This window comes from Dasypus novemcinctus, chromosome 3 (genome assembly GCF_030445035.2).
Source record: "Dasypus novemcinctus isolate mDasNov1 chromosome 3, mDasNov1.1.hap2, whole genome shotgun sequence".
Lineage (NCBI taxonomy): Eukaryota > Metazoa > Chordata > Mammalia > Cingulata > Dasypodidae > Dasypus > Dasypus novemcinctus.
In genome coordinates, this window is record NC_080675.1 from 139,768,816 (window position 1) to 139,792,632 (window position 23,817).

General features: G+C 57.4%; 1 protein-coding gene across 1 annotated transcript in view; it reads right to left on the reverse strand.

Annotated features, from left to right (window-relative positions):
• Positions 1 to 12,049: 12,049 nt before the first annotated feature.
• The window catches only part of IGDCC3 (immunoglobulin superfamily DCC subclass member 3), a 38,939-nt gene continuing 27,171 nt past the window's right edge, over positions 12,050 to 23,817 (reverse strand). Inside the window, 13 exon segments of the mRNA XM_058294354.2 lie at positions 12,050 to 12,370; positions 12,631 to 12,826; positions 12,986 to 13,124; positions 13,595 to 13,699; positions 13,852 to 14,043; positions 14,309 to 14,473; positions 14,675 to 14,922; positions 15,197 to 15,362; positions 16,493 to 16,651; positions 18,177 to 18,201; positions 18,203 to 18,315; positions 18,721 to 18,851; positions 19,184 to 19,328. Coding sequence (XP_058150337.1) covers positions 12,170 to 12,370; positions 12,631 to 12,826; positions 12,986 to 13,124; positions 13,595 to 13,699; positions 13,852 to 14,043; positions 14,309 to 14,473; positions 14,675 to 14,922; positions 15,197 to 15,362; positions 16,493 to 16,651; positions 18,177 to 18,201; positions 18,203 to 18,315; positions 18,721 to 18,851; positions 19,184 to 19,328 — 1,985 coding nt within the window. The 3' untranslated portion in view covers positions 12,050 to 12,169.

Sequence of the window (23,817 nt, forward strand, 5' to 3'; positions counted from 1 at the left end):
CCCTAGGATTTACCAGGATTTGATCCTGGAGACCTCTGATGGGGAGAAAGATTCCCTGTCAATTGTGCCACCTCAGTTCTTGGTTTCTCCTGCGCTTCACCTTGATTTTCCCCTTGTCTCTCTTTTTTTAAAATTTTTTAAATTTTTTTAAGATTTATTTATTTCTCTCCCCTCCCCCCCCACCCTGGTTGTCTGTTTTCTGTGTCTATTTGCTGCGTCTTCTTTGTCCACTTCTGTTGTTGTCAGTGGCACGGGAATCTGTGTTTCTTTTTGTTGCGTCATCTTGTGTCAGCTCTCCGTGTGTGTGGTGCCATTCCTGGGCAGGCTGCACTTTCTTTCACGCTGGGCAGCTCTCCTTATAGGGCACACTCCTTGCGCGTGGGGCTCCCCTATGCGGGGGACACCCCTGTGTGGCACAGCACTCCTTGCACATCAGCTCCAGACGGATCAAGGAGGCCTGGGGTTTGAACCGCGGACCTCCCATGTGGTAGGCGGATGCCCTAACCACTGCGCCAAGTCCGCTTCCCCCCCTTGTCTCTCTTTTGATGCATCATCATCTTGCTGCGGGGCACTTGTGTGGGGCACTGGCTCGCTGCGAAGACATGCTTTCTCTTCTTTTTCACCAGGAGGCTCCAGGGATGGAACCCAGGTCCTCCCATATGGTAGGTGGAAGCTCTATCACTTGAGCCACATCCACTTCCCAGCATTGGCTTTTGAGATGAAAATCCTGGGTCCCTCATCAAAAACAAGATGAACTGGCATCACAGGCCTCCAGATGTGATGACTAAGAATGACACAACTTCACCTCAGGAAGAAATAATCAGACAAATGCACACTGTGGTTCAATCGTGGGACAAACTGGCCTTACCTTTTCAGAAATGTCAAGGCCATGAAAATCAGAAAAGATTGGGGTTGTTCTGGAATGGGGGAGAGTAGAGACATGGCAGCTAAGAGAATGGGTTATCCTGAGTGAATCCTATACCTGGAGAGCGCAGTGGAGGAGTATATTGTTGGAACAATTGGGGAAATGTGATAACTGACCATATATTAGATAATTACTATTGAATCTTTTTTCTTTTACTTTTTTTTAAAGATTTATTTATTTATCCGCCTCCCCCCACTTGCTTGCTGTCTGCTCTCTGTCCATTCGCTGCACGTTCTTCTGTGTCTGCTTGTCTCCCTTTGTTGCGTCATCTTGCTGAGTCAGCTCTCCGCAAGCGTGGGCTGGCAGCTCTCTGCGGCATGCAGGCAAGCCTGCCTTCACAAGGGGGCCCTGGGATGCGAACCCAGTGCCTCCCACATGGTAAACGGGAGCCCAATCGATTGAGCCACAGCTGCTTCCCATCTTTTGTCTTTTACGTATTGATTGTGCACCCCCCCAAGACAACTTCAAGTCCTGACTCCCCATCCTATGAATGTGAACTTTTTGTGAGTAGGATCTTTAGAAATATTATTAGTTGAGATGAGGCCAGTATGACTGGTGTCCTTATAAGGAGAGGAAATGTGGACACAGCGAGGAGGGCGACAGCCACGCCATGGAGGCTGCATTCTGCCACAGGCTAAGGAACGCCGTGACTGCCAGCACCCACCAGAACCAGGGGAGCGGCGTGGAGGGACTCTCCCCTTGAAGCGCAAGTGTGGCCCTGCCCACGCTTGATTCCCTGGGGCGAGGGGATGTGGGGGAAAGAACCCCATTATTTTACAAGGAGAAAGGCAGCTTGCGCCCCAATCCTGGCCTTGCCACCCCCTGCCTGGGATTCCAGGCACCAGCCTTATCGCTCACCCCGACTCGTCATCGGGAAGGTGGGGACGATGCAGTGCCCGTCCCCTGGGCGGCTGCCTGCCGAGCCGTGCCCAGACGCCCACGGCCGGCGAAGGCAAGGAGGCCGGGCCTCGCTGCGGCAGCCCCGCCACAGCGCCAACGTGGGCCGAGTGCTCTGGGGGCTGCCTGGTGATACTAAATCCCCCTTCGTGGGAGATGCAGGCCTGGGGGTCTGCTCCCCCTTAGCTCCCCTCGGCCATCCTCACCCCATTTCCCAGAAAGCTCCAGAATAGATGCTCCCAACAAGGTTTTCCAGTCGGCAGCGACTTGGCTCAGGCCTCCTGTGTTGGTTTCCAGCAAATTAAAATTTATCTCTCAGGGAGGAAATGAGGGGTCGGGTTTTCTCTTTCTTTTTTCTTCCTAATGGGTCCTGATGAAGGAAATGAATGCAGGGAAGCGATGGAAATACGATCCAGCCGGCCCGACACAGAAAGGAGGGGAGCAGGCTCCCGGCACCCTCAGAGGGGCAGCCGGGCACGGTGTGTTTTATTATATAATTAACCTTGACCCTTTGGGGTTCAAAGAGAGAGGGTAGTTGGAAATAAATCAAGAGTCTGGTCTGGTCACTTCAAAGCCTTTGGAACCTGCTGGAAAATTCCATGTTGGTTCAGTGTATAAATTGGAATAGGGTGTGCAATTCTTTTTGGAGGCTGGGAAGGGCTTTTAGTTCTAAAATTGAAATTAATTGTGTATCCGCTTCCTTTAATCAGGCAATCAAGAGTCTTTATTGAGTATCTTGGAGAGGAGCGGACGGGTTCTGGAGAAAAACATCCCAGCTCTGGGACAGTAGGCATCTCTCCAAGTTTATATTCTTCCAAGTCTGGAAATCTTAGAATCACTGAACCATCACCATCATAATACGTAACATTTATCAAGTGCTTACTAAGGACCAGGTGCCAAAGATTTTCCAGTTCTTTCCTCATTTGATCCTTGTAACAACCCAATTAGATAAGTACTGTTATTATCCTTATTATGAATGAGGAAGTTCATAAATATCCTGCCCAGAGTTACTTTGAGGTTTTCAAAGTCTGTTTTGTTTTATTTTTTTTAGCGTTTGTTTCTTTCCCTCCCCCTCCCCCACCCTGCTGTTTTTGCTGTCTGTGTCCATTCGCTGTGGGATCTTCCGTATCTATTTCTCTTTTTCTTTTTTCTTCTCATCTTTCTCCTCTAGGATTCACCAGGATTCAATCCTGGGGACCTTTGATGTAGAGAGAGGTTCCCTGTCAATTGCGCCACCTCAGTTTCTGGTCTCTGCTGCGCTTCACCTTGATTCTCCCCTTTGTCTCTCTTTTGTTGCGTCATCGTCTTGCTGTGTGGCTCACTTGCGCGGGTACTGGCTCACCACGCGGGCACTCGTGTGGGCACTCAGCTCACCACATGGGTACTTGGCTTGCTGCACAGGCACGCTTTCCCTTCTTTTCCACCTGGGGGCCCCAGGGATGGAACCTGGATCCTCTGTATGGTAGGCAGAGGCCTTATCACTTGAGCCACATCTGCTTCCCTCAAAGTCTGTGTAATGCCATCGCTCAAACAGTGAAAATAGGGAACCAGATTTGGCTCGACTGATAGAGCGTCCGCCTATCCATATGGGAAGTCCAGGGTTCAGACCCAGGGCCTCCTGACCCGTGTGATGAGCCAGCCCACGCACAGCGCTGGCGCACGCAAGGAGTGCCCTGCCACGCAGGGGAACCCCATGCGCAAAGGAGTGCATCCCCACAAGGAGAGCTGCGCTGCGTGAAAAAAAGCGCAGCTCACCCAGGAGTGGCACCGCACACACGGAGAGCTGACGCAGCAAGACGACCCAACAAAAAGACAGATTCCTGGTGCCACTGACAAGAATAGAAGCGGACACAGAAGAACATACAGCAAATGGACACAGAGAGCAGACAACTGGGGGGGGGGGGAAGGGGAGAGAAATAAATAAATAAATCTTAAAAAAAAAAATAGCAGAAAGCGCTGTCCTGGCGGCTTTATGTATACTGACTCCTTTACTGCTCGCAGCAACCTGTGAGGTGGGTATTGTCTTTATTCAGAGCTTATAGAGGAGGAGTTGGTGGCACCAGAAGTTAAGGAACAACCACAAAGCCCCACAGCTGGACAGTGGCAGAGCAGGGATCACAAAACCGAGCCCACACTCTTAACCACTAGGCTACACTGCCTCTCGTAAGGGGCTTTGAATGCGAAAGGCGCCGGACTGCTCTGTGAGCAATGGGGAGCTATGGCAAGTCCCTGATCCAATCTGCATTTCAGGATGTGTCCAACCTCCTCAACCTTCTTACTCTGGGGTCTGGTATTACTCTGGGGTCTCCCTCACTCTTCCAAAAGAAAAATCTCCATTTCAGCCAATATAGACAGTTGCCCTGGCCCATTCTCCTCAAAATACAGATAAGTCAAGAGACAGCATGGGCTTAGAAGGTGTTGGCCAGGGATCCAGCCCAGCTCCATCCCTCGCCTCCCTGGGCCTTGGTTTCCTCATCTGTCAAATGGGAGGATGACAGTAGGTCCGGCCCTGGCCCGGCAAGGCTGTGTGCAGTCACAGGGTGCACCGTAGAGGTGCTCAATAAAACGCCACGCTAGTAAAGCAGGCACAGAGGGCCCCACAGAGGCTCCCCTCCCCGCCCCCCGAGGAATCTCCGGGTGATTTGACCTTCTCACTGGCTTCCTTTCCACCTGGAAGTCCACCTAAGGCTGCGCTGGGACATATCAAATGTGCAAAGAGCCCTTGCTCTGGAAACCTAGTAATCATTCTTCCATCCATTTATTGGCACCCATTAAGTGCCAGTCCCTGTATCCAGTATCCATGTGGAATCTAAGCCCCCTCTTGTTACAGATGTGGAGTGGACACAACCATTCCAGGGTCTACAGGATGGAGGAATGGAGTATGGATGAGAGTGGACTTACTGATATTCTATTCATGAACTATTGTGATTAGTAATGGAAGAAAATGTGGCATTGGTGTGGAGAAAGTGGCCATGGTGGCTGCTGGGGGTAGGGAATGGGAGGAAGAGATGAGATGTGGAGGCGTTTTCGGGACTTGGAGTTGTCCTGGGTGATGCTGTAGGGACAGGTACTGGACATTGTATGTCCTCCCATGGCCCACTGGGTGGACTGGGGGAGAGTATGGGCTATGGTGTGGACCATTGACCATGGGGTGCAGCAGTGCTCAGAGATGTATTCACCAAGTGCAATGAATGTCTCATGATGATGGAGGAGGTTGTTGTTATGGGGGGAGGAGCAGGGTGAGGGGGGTGGGGGTGTATGGGAACCTCATATTTTTTTAATGTAATATTAAAAAAATAAATAAAGACAAAAAAAAAGAAAAGCCATTTAAGCTGAAAAAAAAAAAAGAAAAGTGCCGGTCCCATGCAGCAAATGATGGTCTCCCGGCTCCTCAGTGATCTCGCCAGCACGTTCACACTGTGCCCCCAACCTTAAATGTCCTGCTCCTCTTCTCCACCCCTCCTCAGTTCAACCTTCCTTAACCCCACACTTCAGGGAATCATGTTCTCTCCCAGCATGCTGCTGGTTTCCATCTTGCAGCTGTCTGCCTTCCAGTCCACAGATTGCTAGCTTCCCGAGAGCTGCGTCTCTCCCTCTCTCTGGTCTGATCGCATCTTAACTGTGGGCTTCAACCAGATGTTTGAGATCAAGGATACTTCTCAGAGCCATCATACTATCTGCGACCACCAGGTGGCAGCAAAACCCTTTAGTCACAGCCCTTCTCCGAGAGCTTCCCTGGTGCCCGCTGAGCAACTAGAGGCTCCCTTCGGCAACAGGAGGGCCAGGCTGGCGCAGGGGTCACTGGCAACTCGCCTCCTTTACCCCGTCTCTGCTTTGGGCCTCTTTGTCGTGCCCATACCAGGTTGTCTGCCCGCAACAATGATATCTTCGAATACTTGAACCGTGCTGCATACTTCACTTCCATGAACTCCTTGAATCCTCTCGACAACTCTTCTTTATATAACAGCTTTATCAATATATAATTCACATACCATACAATTCACCCATTAAAGCGTGCAATTCAGTGGTTTTTAATATATTCAGAGTTGTGCAGTTGTCACTACAATCTTCTAGAATATTTTCATCCCTCTTAAAAGAGACCCCTTTCCCATTAGCAGTCCCACCCTCTTTCCCCTCAATCCCCACTCCAACCCCCTGCCCTAGGCACCCACCAAACTAGTTTGTCTCTAGGCTGATTCTGGACATGCATGGAATCATACACTATGCGGTTTCTGGTGTCTAGCTTCCTTCACGTAGTATGTGGTAGCCTGCACCAGTACTTCCTTCCTTTTCATTACCTAGGACTATGCCACGGTGTGTGGAATATTTTAATTATCCATTCATCAGTAGATGGACATTTGGGTTGTTTCCACTTTGGGGCTGTTATGAATAATTCTGCTGTGAGCATTGGTGTAGAAGATTTAGTGTTAACTTGTTTTCTGTTCTTGGGTATGCATCTACAAATGGAATTGCTGGGTCATGTAGTAATAATATGATTAGCCTCTTGAGGAACTGCCAGACTGTTTTCCAAGGTAACTGCACCATTTTATGATCCCACCAATTTCTCCACATCCTGGGCAACACTTATTATTATCTGTCTTTTTATTATAGTCCTTCTAGTGCATGTGTTATCTCGTTATGGTTTTGATTTGCATTTCCTTGATGTCTAATGATGATGAGCATCTTTTCATGTGCTTATTGGCCATTTGTATATCTTCTTTGGAGAAATGTCTATTCAAATCCTTTGCTGGTCTTTTAATTGGGTTACTTCTTTTATTATTATTGAGTTGTAAGCATCCTTTATATATTCTAGATGCAAGTCCCTTATCAGATACATGATTTACAAAATTTTTCTCCCATTCCGTGACTTGTCTTTTCAAGGTTTTGTTTTGTTTTGTTTTTGTTACCAGGGCCTGAGATTGAATCCAAGACCTCATATGCAAGAAATTGGCACTCAACCACTGAGCCACATCGGCTCCCCTGAGTTGGTTTTTCAGTTTGTTTGCTTGTTGTTTGTTTTTTAGGAGGCAGCAGGGACAGAACCCAGGGCCTCCAGTGCAGGCAGGCGCTCAACTGCTTGAGCCACATCCACTCCCCTCACTTTCTTGATGGTGTCCAATTTATCTATTTTTCCTTTTGTTCTGCTTTTGGTAAAATATCTAAGAATCCAATGCCTAATCCAAGGTCACAGAAATGTATGCCTATTTTTATTCTAAGAATTTTTGTAGTTTTAGCTTTTCTTTTCTTTTTTTTAAATCTATTTTGAGTTAATTTTTGTATTGGTATAAAGTAGGGGTCCAAGTTCATTCTTTCTATGTGAATATCCAGTTGTCCCAGCACCATTTGTTGAAAAGATTATTCTTTCCCCATGAATTGTCTTGCACCTTGTTGAAAATTATTGGACTGTAAACATGAGGATTTCTTTGGATTCTCAATTCTATTCCATTGATTTATATGTCTATCCTTATGCCAGTACCACTCTGTCTTAATTTATCATAGATTTGTAGGAAGTTGTTTTTTTTTTTTAATAGAAAACTTTCTTTTTTTTTTTTAGATTTATTTATTTATTTATTTAATTCCCCTCCCCTCCCCTGGTTGTCTGTTCTCTGTGTCTTTTTGCTGCGTCTTGTTTCTTTGTCCGCCTCTGCTGTCGTCAGCAGCACGGGAAGTGTGGGCGGCGCCATTCCTGGGCAGGCTGCTCCCTCCTTCGCGCTGGGCGGCTCTCCCCACGGGTGCACTCCCTGCGCGTGGGGCTCCCCTACGCGGGGGACACCCCTGCGTGGCAGGGCACTCCTTGCACGCATCAGCACCGCGCATGGGCCAGCTCCACACGGGTCAAGGAGGCCTGGGGTTTGAACCGCGGACCTCCCATGTGATAGACGGACGCCCTAACCACTGGGCCAAAGTCCGTTTCCCTGTAGGAAGTTTTGAAATTGGAATGCATGAGCCCTCCAACTTCTTTACAAGATTATTTTGGCTCTTCTAAGTCCCTTGAAGTCACATATGAATTTTAGGGTCAACTTGCCAATATTTGCAAAAGGGTTTCAACAACCCTTTGAAGTAGGGACTTATCCCCATTTTTCAGGTGAGGAAGCTGAGGTCTAAAGAAGCTAAACCATTTGCTCATGTTTACATGGCTCAGAAATGGCAGAGCCAGGGGTTCATACTATGTCTGTTGAGTTAGGGCCACTGCCTTCTCAGTTCCAGTGGTTCTCACTAGGTGACAGAGCTCATCACTTTTACTGGAAAAGGACCAATGGCTGGGGTTGGGGTAGGCCCCCCCATGTAAGGTAACACCTGAGCTGGGCATGGATGGGTCATTCTCACTGTTCTCTCTTCTCCTGGGTCCTGGTTCTCTCCACTGCCGCTGCAGCCCCAACCACGGGGGACTCAGGGGCCACTGGGAAGATGATTCCAAGCTTCCAGGCCCAAAACTCCATATTGTTTTTATCAGTTGCAACAAGGTACTACACTAATGCAAACTGTTAACAATGGGGAAACTGGGGGAAGTGGGGAGTGGGGTATGGGAACTCTTATTTTCTGCATGATTTTTCTGTAAATCCATAATTGCTTTTTTTTTTTAAGATTTATTTAATTTATTTATTTTATTTCTCTCCCCTTCCCCACCCCACCCCCAGTTGTCTGCTCTCTGTGTCCATTCGCTGTGTGTTCTTCTGTGCCTCTTGTATTCTTGTCAGTGGCACTGGGAATCCATGTCTCTTTTTGTTGCATCATCTTGCTGCGTCAGCTCTCCATGTGTGCAGCGCCAGTCCTGGGCAGGCTGCACTTTTTTCACGTGGGGCAGCTCTCCTTACGGGGCGTACCCCTATGCAGGGGACACCCCTGTGTAATACCGCACTCCTTGCACGCATCAGCACTGCGCATGGGCCAGCTCCACACGGGTCAGGAGGCCCTGGGTGTGAACCACACAAGGAGTGCGCCCTGTAAGGAGAGCCGCCCAGCGCGAAAGAAAGTGCAGCCTGCCCAGGAATGGTGCCACACACACAGAGAGATGACGCAACAAGACAACGCAACAAAAAGAGACATGGATTCCCGGTGCCACTGACAAGAACTCAAGCGCACACAGAAGAACACGCAGTGAATGGACACAGAGAGCAGACAATGCAGGGGGAGGGGAGCGGAGAAGGGGAGAGAAATAAATAAAAAATAAATCTTAAAAAAACCAAAACAATTAGCAGTGGGTGCTGGGAACACTAATTCAGAAGAAACAGGCGACCACCGCCCTGGGGAGCCAGGTTATGAGGCAAGGAGCTGCATGTGGGGACTGGGGCAGCAGGAGCGCTAGGGCAGCGGGTCCCGGGAGAGCTGGGAGAGGGAGCCGGGAACAGAGGCCGGCAGTGAGGCGGGCTGCTGGGACCTCGCTGCGCAGCCTTCAGGCCTTTTGGAGTGGGCCAGGGCCAGGCCCTGCTTTGAGGCAGCGGGCATGTGGTGCAGGGTGACCGAGAGGCCCTCCACGTCCAGTGTCCCTTCCCCTCTGCCAGAACCGCCCCCCTGCTCTCCTCTCAGCCCCTGCTCTGCAGTGGCTCCCTGAAGGCCCACAGCAGGCGAGCCCCAGATCAGGCTCCTTCACACCTCTCTGTGGAAGGGCCATGGATTTAGACGTCCCCCACAACCCCTGACTCCAGCCTGACCTGAGCTTAGGGCAGGTCCCGCACGCTAAAACCACTGACTCTGGAGGCGTTTTAGTTCAGAGCAATAGACAATTGGAAGAGGCTCCCAGAGGATTGGAGATGGCAGGGGCGGGGGCAGGGAGGCCTCCAGGTTAACTGAGCTCTCAGGACCTGGAGGTTAGCCAGGACCTTCAGCCTCAACAACCAACGCTGCTAAACACCCCAGCTGGATCCCTGCTTGTCTCCTCGCCCAGCTCACGACAGGGGTGGTTAGAACATGCCCTGCCTCTGTTTGCACGTGATTTGTGGGCAATTTGCCCACAGCTACATGGATCATACATTGGTTTCCACGTTTCCAGATGCCTCCCTGGTAGATACCAGCATCTTTGACTCTTGGTGGGTACCGAGGGTCACCAGGGGTCACCTGGTCTAGTCTCCCACCCCCTGCAGGGTCTGCTCGAACCTCCTCCCCAAGTAGCCCTTGGACGCCTGGAGTTGTGTAGGAGGTCCTGTTGCTAAGTCCATGTCAACCGCACAACCCTTTAAACAGGTGGAGTGTGTTGTCTATATTTTTACTTAGTTCTTTGCTCGGTGAAAGTCTGGGCCGGTGATGAGGGAGACTCAGCACAGGCTGCACGTTGGCCCCAGGCTTCTTTCTCCGTTCAGCACCCACAGCACCATCGCGGGTCCTCGCCTGACCTTGGCCGCAGCTCTTCCCCCACCTGGCCCCCAGGCCCCTTCCAGAAGCGCCAGCCCAGGAGTTTTCACCTTTTAGTAGCAGAACCCTGTTTTCAAATGAAATTGCACCGAGAGCCCCACATACAAGATGAAAGGGGACCTGCTCTGGGTGCTTGTAGGAAGCGCCCTGCTCTGCTCAGCTTGGAGCGGGTCGTGCCAGCGCCCTGGCTCTGACCCTGCGAGGCCCCGCCTGGCCCCCCACCCCTCCCCACCCTAATCCAGCACCCCTCTCCCTCCCCCAGGACCTGACGCCGCCACCGAAAAACTCAAGGTTCACTTTGGCAACAGGACTTTATTCAGTCAAAATGAGTAGAGGGGGACAAAACCTGAGTCAGGCCAGGCGGCCGGCCCCCCCTCGCCCCCAGACCCACCCTTCCCTAGGGAGAGCAGGTGCCAGGGCCGAGGCGGGTGGGGGTGGCAGAGAAGCCGCCCGGGGCCCCCCTTCGGCTCTGTGGGTCCCTGGGCAGCTGCCCGTCATGTGGGCGGGCTGCCCAGACCACACCGGCACGGCTCTAGTCTTCTAGGACAACGCCACAAGTCTACCTGCTTCGCCTAACTGACTAAAGTGGGGCGGGTGTCCCTAGAGGGTCGCGGGTCAGACTTAGCATCTACTCTCATACTTAAGGAATACGCTTCTCTTTTCTCTCTGTAAAAAAAAAAATTTCTTTCTGCCATTTAAAAAATGTTTCTGAGTGTAACCAAAAATAGGCATGTTTCCTTGTGGGCTTTTTTTTGTTTTTGTCCTCCTTTAACTATTTAAAAGAACACCACAACAGAAAAGAGAAACAAAAAGTCACATGAACATAACCCTTCAACACACCTGTATAAAAATAGCTTCCGGCCACGTCATCCCAGAGGGTGAGTCAGGCGGGCTGTGTCCCGAGGGACAGCGGCCCAGGCGCCTCTGCGGGGACGCGCGCCCGCACCTCCCCCCCCCCACTCACCGCCCCGCCGTTCCCGGGAGCCGGGCCTGCCCGGCCGCCAGAGGGCGCCGCGGGCCGCCAGGGCGCGGGCGGGCTGCGCCGTGCGACCCGCTCCCCAGGCCCAGAGAGGGTGGAGGGCAGAGCGAGGCTGGGTTGGCTGAGGGGGTCACAGTGGGGGTGGGCAGGAGACGAGCGCCGGAGCGTGCTAAGTGGGGGCCAGTTTGGGGCAACAAATTGTATTTCAAGGAACAAATTTCCTCTCCTTTTTGGCTTTTTTCTCACATTTCTCTTTGACCAATTCCATCTTTATTTCTGTAGGCCCCGAGCCGCCCCCCTAGGTGCCTCAGGCTTCCCTCCTCTCGGGGTGCTGCGGTGCCAGGAGGGAGGTCCAGTGCTACACCTGCCCGCACAGCCAGCGGGCTTGAGGTAGACGTTTTGCTTTCACACCTGGAAATGGGGAAGTGCTTTTTTTTTTGCTTTTTTTTTTTAAACGTGTGGACGACAATGTGGGAAGGAGATGGGGTGCCCTGAAAGGGGGCTTGAGGTAGGAGTGTATTCAGGGCTCTGTGGGGTAAGGGGCTGCGACCACAGCCCCCCACTCCCCAAGGACATTCATTCCGGCTGAGGTAGGTGCAGAGAGCCAAAACAGCAAATTCCATCCTGAGCGAACAAGGCCAGCGGAGGGGACGGTGTCAGGGCCCAGCCACGGCAGGGGCGGATTTTTGGAGTATAATTCACCTTCCTGTCTCTAGTCTCTCTCTCTCTCTCTTTTTTTTTTTAAAAGGAAAACGTCAGTTCAGTTCCAAGTCATGTGGGTACGAGGCAGGGGTAAGGGGGCACGTGAGCCCCAGGGGAGGGGCTCTGCCAGGAACTCTCCAGCTTCATGGGGGGGGTCCCTTACGAGGCTGCCTTAAGTCATGATGAGCTGAGGGGCAGTAGGGACAGAAAAGCTGGGGAGCCCCCCTCCGGCACCACCCAAAGCCCACACGACAGGAGAAATCTCGCCTTTGACCTGAGAATGGGGGCTGCCCCCTGCAGAGCGTGCCGAGCGCTGGCTACTGTCCCGAGCGAGGTGGCTGGGCGGCTGGGGCTGCGGAAGGCCTGCCAAGGCCTGTGTCCTGGGGGGGCGGGCCAGCCGCGGGGCCTGCGCGGGGGGTCTTGGCCTCCGACGGCAGCTCCTCGGGAAGGCTGAGCCCCTGGAGCGGCAGCATGGACAGTGGGGTGTCCTCACACGGGCTGGGGGCCGCGGGGTCCTGCTGGGGAAGGGGCCGGGCCCCATGGGTGTCAGCAGTTGGGGCCAGCGGGAGGGCCGGGCTCCAGATTCCAAGCCCACTCGGGGCTGAGGGGTCCCCGGGCCTCCCTGCCTGCCTCCGGGGCCCAGAGAAGCACCCACTGTACGTTTTGGGCCGGGAGAAGTTTGGGATCGTGGCGAAGGCCGGTGGCCAAGAGCTGGGACCTAGACGACGGGCAGGCAGGCTCAGGAGGTGGTCGGGGCTTGCCTGGTGTGGACACTCACCTTGGGTCTGGGGTCCGACGGCCCCGCCGCCCCAGCTGGGGGAAACAGCTGCTCCAGCTCCTTCACGTCCACAGGTTTCTCGTCTCCGCCCAGCTGGCCCCGCTCTCCCCGGCCCGCCAGGATGCCGGGGTCCCTCTGGCTCCGGGGGCCCTGAGGAGGGGAGAGCTGGTTCTCCACATCCTTACATAAGAGGACCCTGAGGGGCGAGCTGAGCGTTAGGGGGGGCTGTGGGACAGCGAGGCCGAAAGGACAGAGACCGAGGACAGGGGCGGCAAGCCCCGGCCTGCGCGGGTGGCAGCTGCGCCTTCCCTGGGCTGCTTCCCACCCCCAGACCCCTCCCTGGCCCAGGACCCACCTGCCCCTTTGGCCAAAAAGGAGGAAGAGGACGCAGAAGATGATGCAGGTGACCCCGATGTGGATGCCGATGACGATGCCTGTGGTGGACGTCGGGTGGGCGGCCTCCTCCCTCCGGCAGTCACACGGCAGGCTCAGGGCTGACGGCAGAGGGGAGGTGGGGGCTGCGGCTCTCCTGGCCTGAAGCACCCCCAGACACGCAGCCTCTGGGGGCTCCTTCTCCCTCAGTGGCTCTCACCCCCAAGGCTACATACTTTTCACCCTTGCCTGCGGGACCCCACCCAACCTTTTTGTTTCTTTTGTAATCATTTACTGAGCACCATGTGCCAGATGTGGGGAGAAGCACATTAAATGGGCCATTTCATCCTGTCCGTAGCTCTAATAAGGTATTATCTCTATTTAATAGCTGAGAAAACTGGGACTCAGAGAGGTGAAGGAACCTCCCGAGGTCACATGGCTAGAATGCTGCACCCAGGTCTAGGTCTGAGTTCTCCAGAGCTACACAGCTCTCCCCGCCTACCTTTCCTGGATCCCTGCTCCCCTCCCCTCAGTCCCTGGCCCATCTTCCTTAGCGCTGGTCCCAGCCCCACGCGCCATCCCCACCCCTCACCTGTCCTCTCAGATGCTCCTCTCAAAGACACGAAGCGGACCGTGGCGTTGCCATCGCCGTGCTGGTTATAGGCGAGCAGCTTCACCTCGTACACCACGGTGGGGTCTGGGGGCAGGCAGGGCCACGAGTGACCGTCCCAGCCCTAGCCCCAGCCCCCACCAGCCAAGGAACGGAGGTGACCGCTGCCCACCCCTTTCGGCCCCCCCCCCACCGCACCCGTGCCCGGCTCCCCGGGCCCCCGGCCGTGGCTGCCTCACCGAGCTGGCTGAGGTTGTAGGAGGAGACGGCTCCAGGCAGCAGGATGGGGCCTGTGAAGGAGGCCTTGCTGGCTGGGCGGTAAAACAGCTTGAAGCCGCCCTCGTGCTGGGCCAGCCGGGGCCACGGCTCCCAGAGCAGCTGCAGGGATGAGCTGCTGAGGACCCGCACCGACAACGGGGGTGGGGCAGGGGCTGCGGGTGGAGAAGGAGCCCAGGATGTGGGGCTCAGCCTCCACCTTTCCACCGTCCACCTGTGGCCCAGAGCCCCATGACCTGCCAGCTCTCGGCTGCTGACCTGGGGGTTCTGCTTGATCAAACAGCACCTCTCATGAGTCCCTTCCTCCAAGTCCATTGAGTCCCAACTCACCTTCAGGGCCAGGCACTTTGTGCAGTGCCCAACCTGAACAGGTGTGCATGGCGGTCCTGCCCTGATCCCCTGAGAGCCTTTGGGCCTCACCTTCACCCAGGGTGCTGGCCAGGGTGGGGGCAGAGGCTGAGCTCGCCCCTCTCGGCGTGTAGGCCTTGATGTAGAAGCTGTAGGCAGTGGAGGCCTCGAGGTCGCTCACCACGTGCTGCAAGGTGCTCTTGCTGACGGCTTCCTGATACTCCAACTCAGGTGGGTCTGGGGAGGTAGAGGATGGGGCAGAGGCAGGTAAGGGGCACAAGGGAGTCCTATAGGCATTGGCAGAGGGAGGGCGGCCAGGGTGCAGTGGGGAGAAGGGAAGGAAGGAAGGTGCTGGCTCAAGCCGGATTGGAAGGGATGAAAAAGAGCAAATCGGGGGAGGGGCTGCCCACCGGTGCCCACCCACTGGCGCCCACCCACCGGCAGCCTTCCTGATGTGCAGCACGTAGCCGATGATCTCCTTGGTGTTGACCAGGGGCTCGCTCCAGGACACACGGACCTCAGTGGACGACACCGAGACCGCCTGCACGTCGCGGGGGGGCCCGGGCAGCCCCTCGGCCCACAGCACGGTCAGCCTGGCACTGGCCTGCGAGGAGCCGGCACTGTTCTCGGCCATGCACTGGTAGATGGCCTCGTCTTCTGGGCCGATTCCAGAAATGGTCAGCGTGCTACGGGGGAGGGAAAGCCTCAGGTCCCCTTCTCCCAGCTGTCCCTAGGGGTCAGCCAGAACTGCCCATTTGAACGACGGAGAACCCAAGCTCCTCCCGAAGACAAACGACTTGTCTGAGGTCTCCCGGGGAGCTGGTGGCTGACCTCGGACTCAAACCCCAGTCTCCAGACCCCCAATTCAGTGTTCTCTGGAGGGAGGTGCACAGCCTGCTCTGGCCCCTTGTGCCGGGCCCCGCTCCCCATGTCTTCCCCAGGCCTCACCCCCACATGCACCTGTTGTTATTCTTGAGCCTGACGTGGCCTCCGGGCCCCAGCACCTGTCCGTTCTTCAACCACGTGACGTGAGGTGGGGGCTCCCCTTGGGCTTGACAGGTGAACATGGCTGTGGTCCCAGCCGGCCTGGAGATGGACTGGGGGTGCTGGACAAACTCTGCTGGTGCTGGGGTGGGGGGCACAGAGAGGTGTGGGAAGTCGTGAGGGTCGGGAGGAGAGGGGCAGGGAGCTGTGTGGAGAGGGGGAAAGGCGATGGGGCCAGGGGTCTGCTGAGGGTGGGGTGGGGGGACACTCGCATTCGCCCGCTGAAGTACACCCCCCCCCGGGGGGGCCCACCCTCCGTCCCAGCCCAGGCGCACGGAGCTGGCAGTGGCCCCCCTTCCTCCACCGGGGCAGACCCAAGAGAGGCTTCCATTTTAATGACTATTTAAAAGACTGACATTTGTATCCGAAAGCAATCAAGCTGAGCTCCCTGCTCAGGAAATTGTTAAATAAATAAATGTGCTAATAGGTTTGGCTGCACCTGGAAGGCTGGAGTGACGGGGAGATGGATGAGCCCTCAGTGGAGCCCCCCTCACCTCCACATTCAATTCCGCTCTCCTCCAATCCCAGGCCTCCAGCCTCCATTAAGACCCGGGAAATGAAATGCTCCGTCACTTTCATTTGGACAGATTAACGGTACATGGAATGCTAAACAAACGGGCATTTACGTTCCTAATTCCCTGCTCTCCCGCCCCTTCTCCCGCTCTCAGGGAGGGAACCACCAGAGAAGAACCCCGAATGCGGAGCTTTGAGCCCCGTGCGCTGGAGGCGCCGAGGCCCGGGGCAGGAGGGCGGCTGGTCAGCTCGGCCTCCGATGCTGTGGGTGTCGAGGCCGGCTCTGCGGGTGTGAGCTGGAGAGTGGGGGCTGGCGAGTGAGAGAATGACAGACGTGCTGTGGGCACGCGGGCAGGTGTGGAAGTGCCACACGTGTAAGTGAAAACAGCACGGCGTGGGGGGGGGGGCGTGTGCGAGCGACACAGGCAAGGGGGTGCCCGCTGGGATTATGAAGTGGCAGTGATGCTCGGCAGGGGTGGAGGAGTGGGGATGGCTCGTGTGGGGACACCCAGAGCCAGGTGGCCAGGTACTCCTGTCCCAGCATGCACACTCCTGGGGGGGAGGGAGCCACCCAGGCCCAGCCTGGGGAGGTGCAGGGGAGGTGCGGGGCGGGGCCCAGGACTAAGGGTACCAGGGGTGGGATTGGGCCAGGGATGTGATGAAGCCCGTCCCATCCTCTGGGTGCGGGGCGGCCCGTACCTTGCACCACCAGCCGGCCCTGAGCTGTCCTCCTCACCCGGGTGCCAGGCCTGTTGGCTGCACAGACGTAGACGCCCGAGTGCTGGACAGTCACATCTGAGATGATGAGGTTCCCAGTGCCCAGCACCTGGATGCCTTCCACCCCGATGGGGCGGCCATCTGGGGGGCAGGCGGGCAGGGGGAGAGAGGCGGGGGGAGAGGGGATGCAGGAGCGCCCCGGCCGTTCTGGGTTGCGCCCCTCTCCCTGGGCTGTGCCCCTCTCCCTGGGTCGCGCCCCTCTCCCTGGGTTGCCCCCATCTCCCTGGGTTGCACCCCTCTCCCTGGGTCCTGCCCCTCTCCCTGGGTTGTGCCCCTCTCCCTGGGTTGCGCCCCTCTCCCTGGGTCGCGCCCCTCTCCCTGGGTTGCGCCCCTCTCCCTGGGTTGCGCCCCTCTCCCTGGGTCGCGCCCCTCTCCCTGGGTCGCGCCCCTCTCCCTGGGTTGCCCCCATCTCCCTGGGTTGCACCCCTCTCCCTGGGTCCTGCCCCTCTCCCTGGGTTGCGCCCCTCTCCCTGGGCTGCCCCCATCTCCCTGGGTTGCGCCCATCTCCGACTCTGCCCCCCCAGCATCCCTGCGCTGCCTGTGGCGTCCCTCCTAGCACAGTCACCGACTGACCCGCGGCAGGCGAGTCCCTTCCCCTCCGTTCCCAACCCACGAGGAAGGGGTTCGGGCTAGATCAGCACTTCCCGGTCTGGTTTGTCTCCCCTGGAAACAGCCACCCCACTCCTGGACGGCCACCACGGCTGTCCCCAAAAGGCCCTAAGAGTCCGGGGGTGGAGAGCTGGATAACTTTGTCTCCCAAACTTTCCCGCAGGACAGATCGCGCTTTGGGAAACGTGGGGCCAGATGGTCCTTGCAGGGCTGGCGGCTCCTCCTGATGGCGAGGCCACTCTCCAGCCCCTCCCAGGGTCCTGGGCCCTCCCCCACCCCAGGATCAGATTAGCACAGTCAGAACACAAGGAGACAGCTCCCCATTCAGCCCCTGAAGTGGTGAAATCTACTCCATTATCCCGCGGTGGCCCCCGCCTCCGCCAGTCACTCAGCTGCTACAATGTGGCACAGTCTCCTCCTGAATGCGCCCCCACCCACCCCTCCAGGGTCCCCTTCCCCCAGTGACCTTTCCCCTCAGACAATGTGGGCCCATCTGCACCCTTTCATTTCTCTCCTTCAGCTGCCTAGGGATTTAGGCTGGGGACTTAGGGGGCCAGGGAAAAGACCGAGGTGGGGAGGCCCCGGGTGAGGGTTTGACGACTGGCCGAGATTTGGAGGGGTCTGGGGATTGCACCACTGGGGACTCTGACCAGGGCGTAGAGGGCAGGAGGAGCAGCAAGGGAAGGAGACCGGGGGTGCCGAGGGCCGCAGGGGGTCCTGGAGAGTGCAGCGCCGAGGGTGGGGGGCATGGGGACAGCAGACCACGGGGAGTGGGTGAGGGACCCAGGGAGCTAAGCCATCCCCACGGGGGGGATGTGGAGGGCAGAAGAGCCTCCCCGGTCCTGCCAAGTAGGGGGTAAATACCGCCTCCCCGGGCCCTCTGAGGGACCAGACCCCCGTGGAGAACAAACGGGGTTCGGAGTCTCCCGGAGCTGGGTGAGGAGCGGGGGGCCTGGGGGGGCGGGGCGGGAGAGCAGGGACAGCGGGTGGGGCTTACCCAGGCGACTCCAGGACACAATGGGGGCGCGGGTTGCCCGTGGCGACACACTCGAGCACCGCGGTCTGGTGCACCGTCAGGGTGAGGTTCTCAGGCCCCACCAGGATCGTGGGCTCCTTGTAGGCCCCGGAGCCCGAGCCTGGGAGGAGGGTGCCGCGGTTCCTCACTTCGTCTGGGACCCTCGCCACCCCCACCCCCACCCCTCCAATGGCCCAGGACCTGGGACCTGAGGGGCGAGCAGCCCCGAGGCTGCCCTGCAGGCAGAGCGGGTGCCGGGGACCCAGGCCCTTCCCCACCCCGTCCCCCCGCCCTGGCCCTGCGCGGCCTCTGGCAATGAGCAAGGCCCCCGGGTAGCAGAGGATGGGCTCCCCAGGTAGAGCCCGCGGCCTCCACTCTCCTGGACCCTCTCGGTGAGGAGCAGAGCTCTGCGCTCAGTTCTGTGTGCACTCGACTGACGCGGCACCGGAGGTCAGTGGAAGGGGGCTGATCTATCCCGAGAAGCTGGGAGGGGGGTTGGGGGCTGACCTGGGCAAAGGACCCTCACCTGACACGGTGAGCCTGGCCCCGTGGCTGACCCGGACGCTGGCGCTGTTTGAGGCCACGCAGTGGAAGACGCCGCTGTCCTCAGCCCGAAGCCCTGTGATCTGCAGGACGCCCCCGGGCAGCAGCGTGTACCTGACCGGGAGGAGGCGGCACAGCCACTGGCTCCGTCAGCCCCAGGGGCCCGAGGGTCACAGGCGCGGCCCAGCGCCCAGGCACCGTCTCAGGGGCACGGTCCCAGGGGCACAGTCGCCGCCAGTCACACCCAGGGACTCACGCAGGTGGACACCCCCCAATTCCAGCCTCGATGAAAACCACCCATAGTTCTTCTCACAGACACAGTCTAGGCCCGGGGAGCCTCGGCGACACCAGGGTTGGCTCCGGTTCCAGAAGCACCACTGGGCACGGCGTCGGTCCCCAGCCGAGGCCTCTCGGTCCTCCCTGCCCCTCCCCCACGCGTGGCTCACCTCTCATTGTCCGTGACAATGGGAACTCGGTTCTTCTCCCAGGTGATCTGGGGTTTGGGAAGACCATGGATTTGGCACTGGAAGCGGGCGACACCGCCCTCCTCACCTACGGTGGCTTGGGGGTGTACGTGGAAGTCCGACATGGCTGGGGGAAGAAGGCAGGCATTGGAGAGGGGCACTGCGGAGGGTGGGCTGGCTGGGGTGTGGCTGGCTCGCAGGCGGGTGCCCGGGGCGGAGCTCACCCCGCTGCGGGGCAGGGAGCGCTCGGGGAGCTGGCAGGCACAGGGCAACAGCTCTCAGCTCGTACCCCGCCTCCCAGCTGTGGGAAACGTCTCCCCTGACATGGTGGTACAGGCTGGGCTGGGACACAGCGGATCCCCAACAAGGAAATCCTGGGCTGCTGGGGCTTCCCTGGGAAGCATTGGTCCCCCAAAACTGACCCATGAAGACCACGTAGAGAAAGCCTTACTCCCAAGTCCAGGACTTTTTCAGATGCTTTCAAATTTATTTCATAAACTTCCTTTAAGGTATGCAAGACAGAAAAGGAAACTGAGGCCCAGGAGGAGAAGTGACTAGTCCAGTGTCACCCAGCAGGGCCCAGTGGTTTCTTTTCGTCCTTCCTCACCACCCCCCACTTCTGTGGGCAACAGCTTCTTGGATTCTTCGAGAAAGGGTGCTGTATCCAGGCAAGGTGACAAGCCTCTCAGGAGACTGTCAGGCCCACCAATCTACATTTCAATGTGTCATAAATATTCACAGCCTCCTCCCCACCTTTTGGGGATCTGAACTAACCTCTGATCTCTGGTGTGCAGAGGGGGCAGAATGGGCTGTGGGGTATACCCCCCAGTCTGTTTTAGGCTGGTTCAGGGTTCCTGCCCCCCCCACACCCCCACCAGCCCCAAGCGCCACCCTGTAAGGCCTGGGGAAGGGAGCCCCTCCCACGGCAGCCCAGCTTCAGCACCAGGGCTGCGATTTCATTAAAATCCACTTTGCTTCAAGTGCGAGAAGGCGGTTCACCATCTGTCGGGGCAGGCAGCCCCCTCCCCGCAGGCACTCCATCAACTGGGACTGTGGCTGCCCTCCCAGAAAGAGCCCCCCCCCCAGCAGCTCCGGGGTATGGACCACAGCCCGCCCTGTGGCCCCCCACGCCCTGTCTCAGGCCCCCTCGACCCACCTGCCTGGTCTGGACTCCAGGGCAGCCCCGAAGGCCGAGCCTTTGTGCCCGTCCTGAGAGTCTCCAGGGGCTGACTCCTTTGTGGCATGTTCTCCACCTCATTTGCATGTGGTTCATTAAATATAAACATGCATAAAAATCCCCCCGCCCTGCCTCCTCCTCTTTGAGGGCCTCCTGGGAGTGAGGCTGATGGGTGTGTGTGCCTCTTTGTACGTGTGTGCGGGAAGACGTGGCTGCATCTTCGTGTATGCGTCTCGGTGTGTCCCCATCTGGATGTGACCAGGGGCTTGCATCTGACAGCTCCTGAGGCTGGCAGGATTCCGGGACCGCGTGGGTGATTACTCACGCGTGTCCCCATGTAGGCATAGCCCCTGTAAACAGTACCACAGGGCCCTGGCTGGTACCCCCATCAGCTCGGTGAGGGAATCCGCTTGGGAGCCATGTGGTCAGCCCCGGGACGTCACCCTGCCAGTCTCTGGCCAAAGAGCCTGCAGGTCAGCCAGGGGGCTTGGGAGTGGGGGGGCTGAGGCCCCCTCGACTGCCTCCTGGCCTCAACCTCCAGGAGGGCAGGGCTGGATGAGGTTCTAGGGAAGGGAGAGGGCACCCAAGCTCCTGGGTGGGCAGGTTGTGCCCTCACCCCTGGCCCTGCCCCTTCGGGAGCTGGGGAGCCGCCTGCCCCCTCCTCACTCCAGCTGGAGAGGAGCTCGCAGGCCCCCAGGGGCCTGGGGCGGGGCTAATGGCTCTGCTGACTACAGATGCCTCCTCATTAAGGAACCCGAATCCTTTTGTGCTTCTGGCCCCCATTCTGGGCTCCCTGGAGGCACCTTGAGCTAGGAGCTGGCCTGGAGGAAGAGACACAGGAGAAGGCGGCCTCTTGCCAGGGTGCTGAGGATGAAGTAAGACTCCTCCCCCCAAACTAAACAGCAACGCGGGGTGAATCGTGACGCTGCCGGAGCTGGAAGGGGGGCGGGTAAGAGGCCAGTCTGATACTCTTTGCCCCGGGCACCGCAGGGAGTCCGGAGCCCTTCCCCGCCTGGCCCCGCAGCTCCCTTCAGGAGCAGCAGCTCCCGCTGCCCTACCCGCCTACCAGATTTTGCTGCCTTTAAAAATGCTCCAAGACCACTAAGAGAAAGCCGACTGTTTCGTTTTGTGAAGGTGGAAACTGAGGTTCGGGCGCAGTTGGTGGCTCTATTAGCCTTGAATCAGGAGTTCCACGTCCCCGGCCCTCTGCTAGGGGGCCCCTCCTCCAGCAGTGTTTTCACCCTCCAAATGCGGGGAACCCCAGAGCAGACTGCTTGTGGGAACGGCCTCTTCTCACTGGCTGGGAGTTGGGGCGGTGTTGCAAGTGTGGGGGGAATCATGAGCCCCAGGGATGGGGAAATCTCTCTGGCTCCTCAGAGCCCAGCTGGCAGTGAAGGCGTGGTAGGTGGGTGCAATAGGAGCGTGCAGCCCACTTCCTCACAGCCCCATCCAACCGTCGGTCCTGACATCCACCGGTAAGTCACGCGGCATCTGAGTGCCAGTCCTCTCGCCCGCCACACCCACAGGGTGGTCAGGTGCCCTGGGCCCTTCCAGCTCTGACTCAGCTTAAGGGGGGGTCGCTAGGAATCTTCACATCCTCCTGGTTCACAGACAACAGCATTTTTCCTTCAGAAAGTCAGGGGCAAAAGGATCTAGGAGCCTCTTCAGCCCCCTCCAAGGCTCTCAGCCGGGGACAGGTTTGGTCGACAAGCCTGCCCTTGGCCCAGGGCGTGCACCAGCAGCCACGGAGCTGGGGGCGTGGGGAAGCTGTCCTTCTTCGTGACTGTCTGGGAGGGGTCCCTGGGTAAGCACGGGTTCCAGGGGGTGGGGGGCTGCGCGAGGACCCTGTGCACCCCTTGCCCTGGAACCTGGAGGCGACGGCCCTGTAGATGGGTTACGGCACTGCTGCGGCTGGAGACGTGGCCTCCGTGGTGGGTGCACGGGACTGTGGCACTGGGGCTCCTGCTGACACCTGTTGGTCTAGGGGTGCAGTTTGGGGTTTCTCACTTCAGACTCACGGGGACGGAGGAATGTGCAGTGGCTGGGAGGCCCTCCAGGTGTGAGGGCCAGAAAGAGGACAGGGAGGACCAAGACCTGCTTGAGGCGGCTCTGGAGAAAGGAAGAAGGCACCTTGTCCCAAGCGATCTGGCAAGGAATCTCCCAGCCCCTCCCCTTCCCCCTACCCTGGTACAAGCAAGCTGTGGGGGAGAGGCAGAGCCCGGAGAGGGAGCCCAGCAGCCCACCAGGCAGGAAGGGAGCAAAAGCAGGCAGGAAATGGCTCCTGGACACCGATATAAATCACCCTGAGGGGAGGGGTCTCCGGAGAGCCAGACCCAGGGCAGCTCAGGGGGAGGGGGCGCCTTTCCTCCAGGTCCAGGACCTTTGGCAAGGTCAGGCCTGGATCTGATTAGACAGGCTCCAGGGGGACTCAGGGGGGGCAGCGAAGGGTCGACACAGTGTGCTGGGAAGGAAGCCGCGGGCAGCCCCCAAGCCCAGGCCCCCACTTGGGCTACAGCCAGACTCTGATCCGGGGCGTGATGACAGAAAGGTCCAAGGACATGTGTGGATGGAGGAGTTGAAAACACAGCCTGGCAAAGCCTGGCACTGGGACGTCTGAGGCAATGTTGTTCTCCACACAGTAGCCCCTCAAATACCTGGGGTTTGGGGTTGCCCCGAGACACATCTCTGAGTCAAACACCGTAACTCCGTCAGCCACTGGTGATAGGAAATGATCTTCAGATGTCTCGAGGCCAGAGACCCTCCTCTAGCCAGGCTCTGGGGTGGGCAAGGCCCCCTTAAAAGTGGTATCTGAAAGTGGCCACACACACAAAATAAAAAGTGGCCATAGCCCTTCGGGACCTTTTATTAGAAGAGGACTTTGAGCAAGTTTCAACTGTCAGCTATAGTGAGCATCCCATATGTCCTGTATGGTAGCCTAGGGGCATGTGGCCATTTAAACTTAAAATAATTTAAATAGAGTTAAAAATTTAGTTCCTCAGACTCAGTAGTCACATTCGAGTACTCAACAGGCACACGTGGCTAGTGGCTGTGGCATAGGACAGCAGTTAGAACATTTTTATCATCAACAGAAATTTCTATCGTGAAATTCCCCACTGCCAGGAAGGACTCACACCCCCGGCTGCCTTCTCTCCTACTCTCTCGCTCCTGCTGCCCACTGGAAAGACCCCTCCCCTCAGCAGCTGCCCCTCCTCCCCATCTTCATCACTGGCCTAGCCTTGCCCCTGCCCACTCCCTCCCTCTTGGACACACGGATTCACTGACCCCTGACAAGACCCACATTTTATCACATCCTAGGGCCTCACATGGGAAGGTTTCTTCTCCTAGTGGGAAATACTTGCTAGAACTTTTTGAGGTAGTGGTACAGCGAAAGCTTAATGGTACAGACTCTGGAATCATCCAGAGCTGAATTCAAATTTTG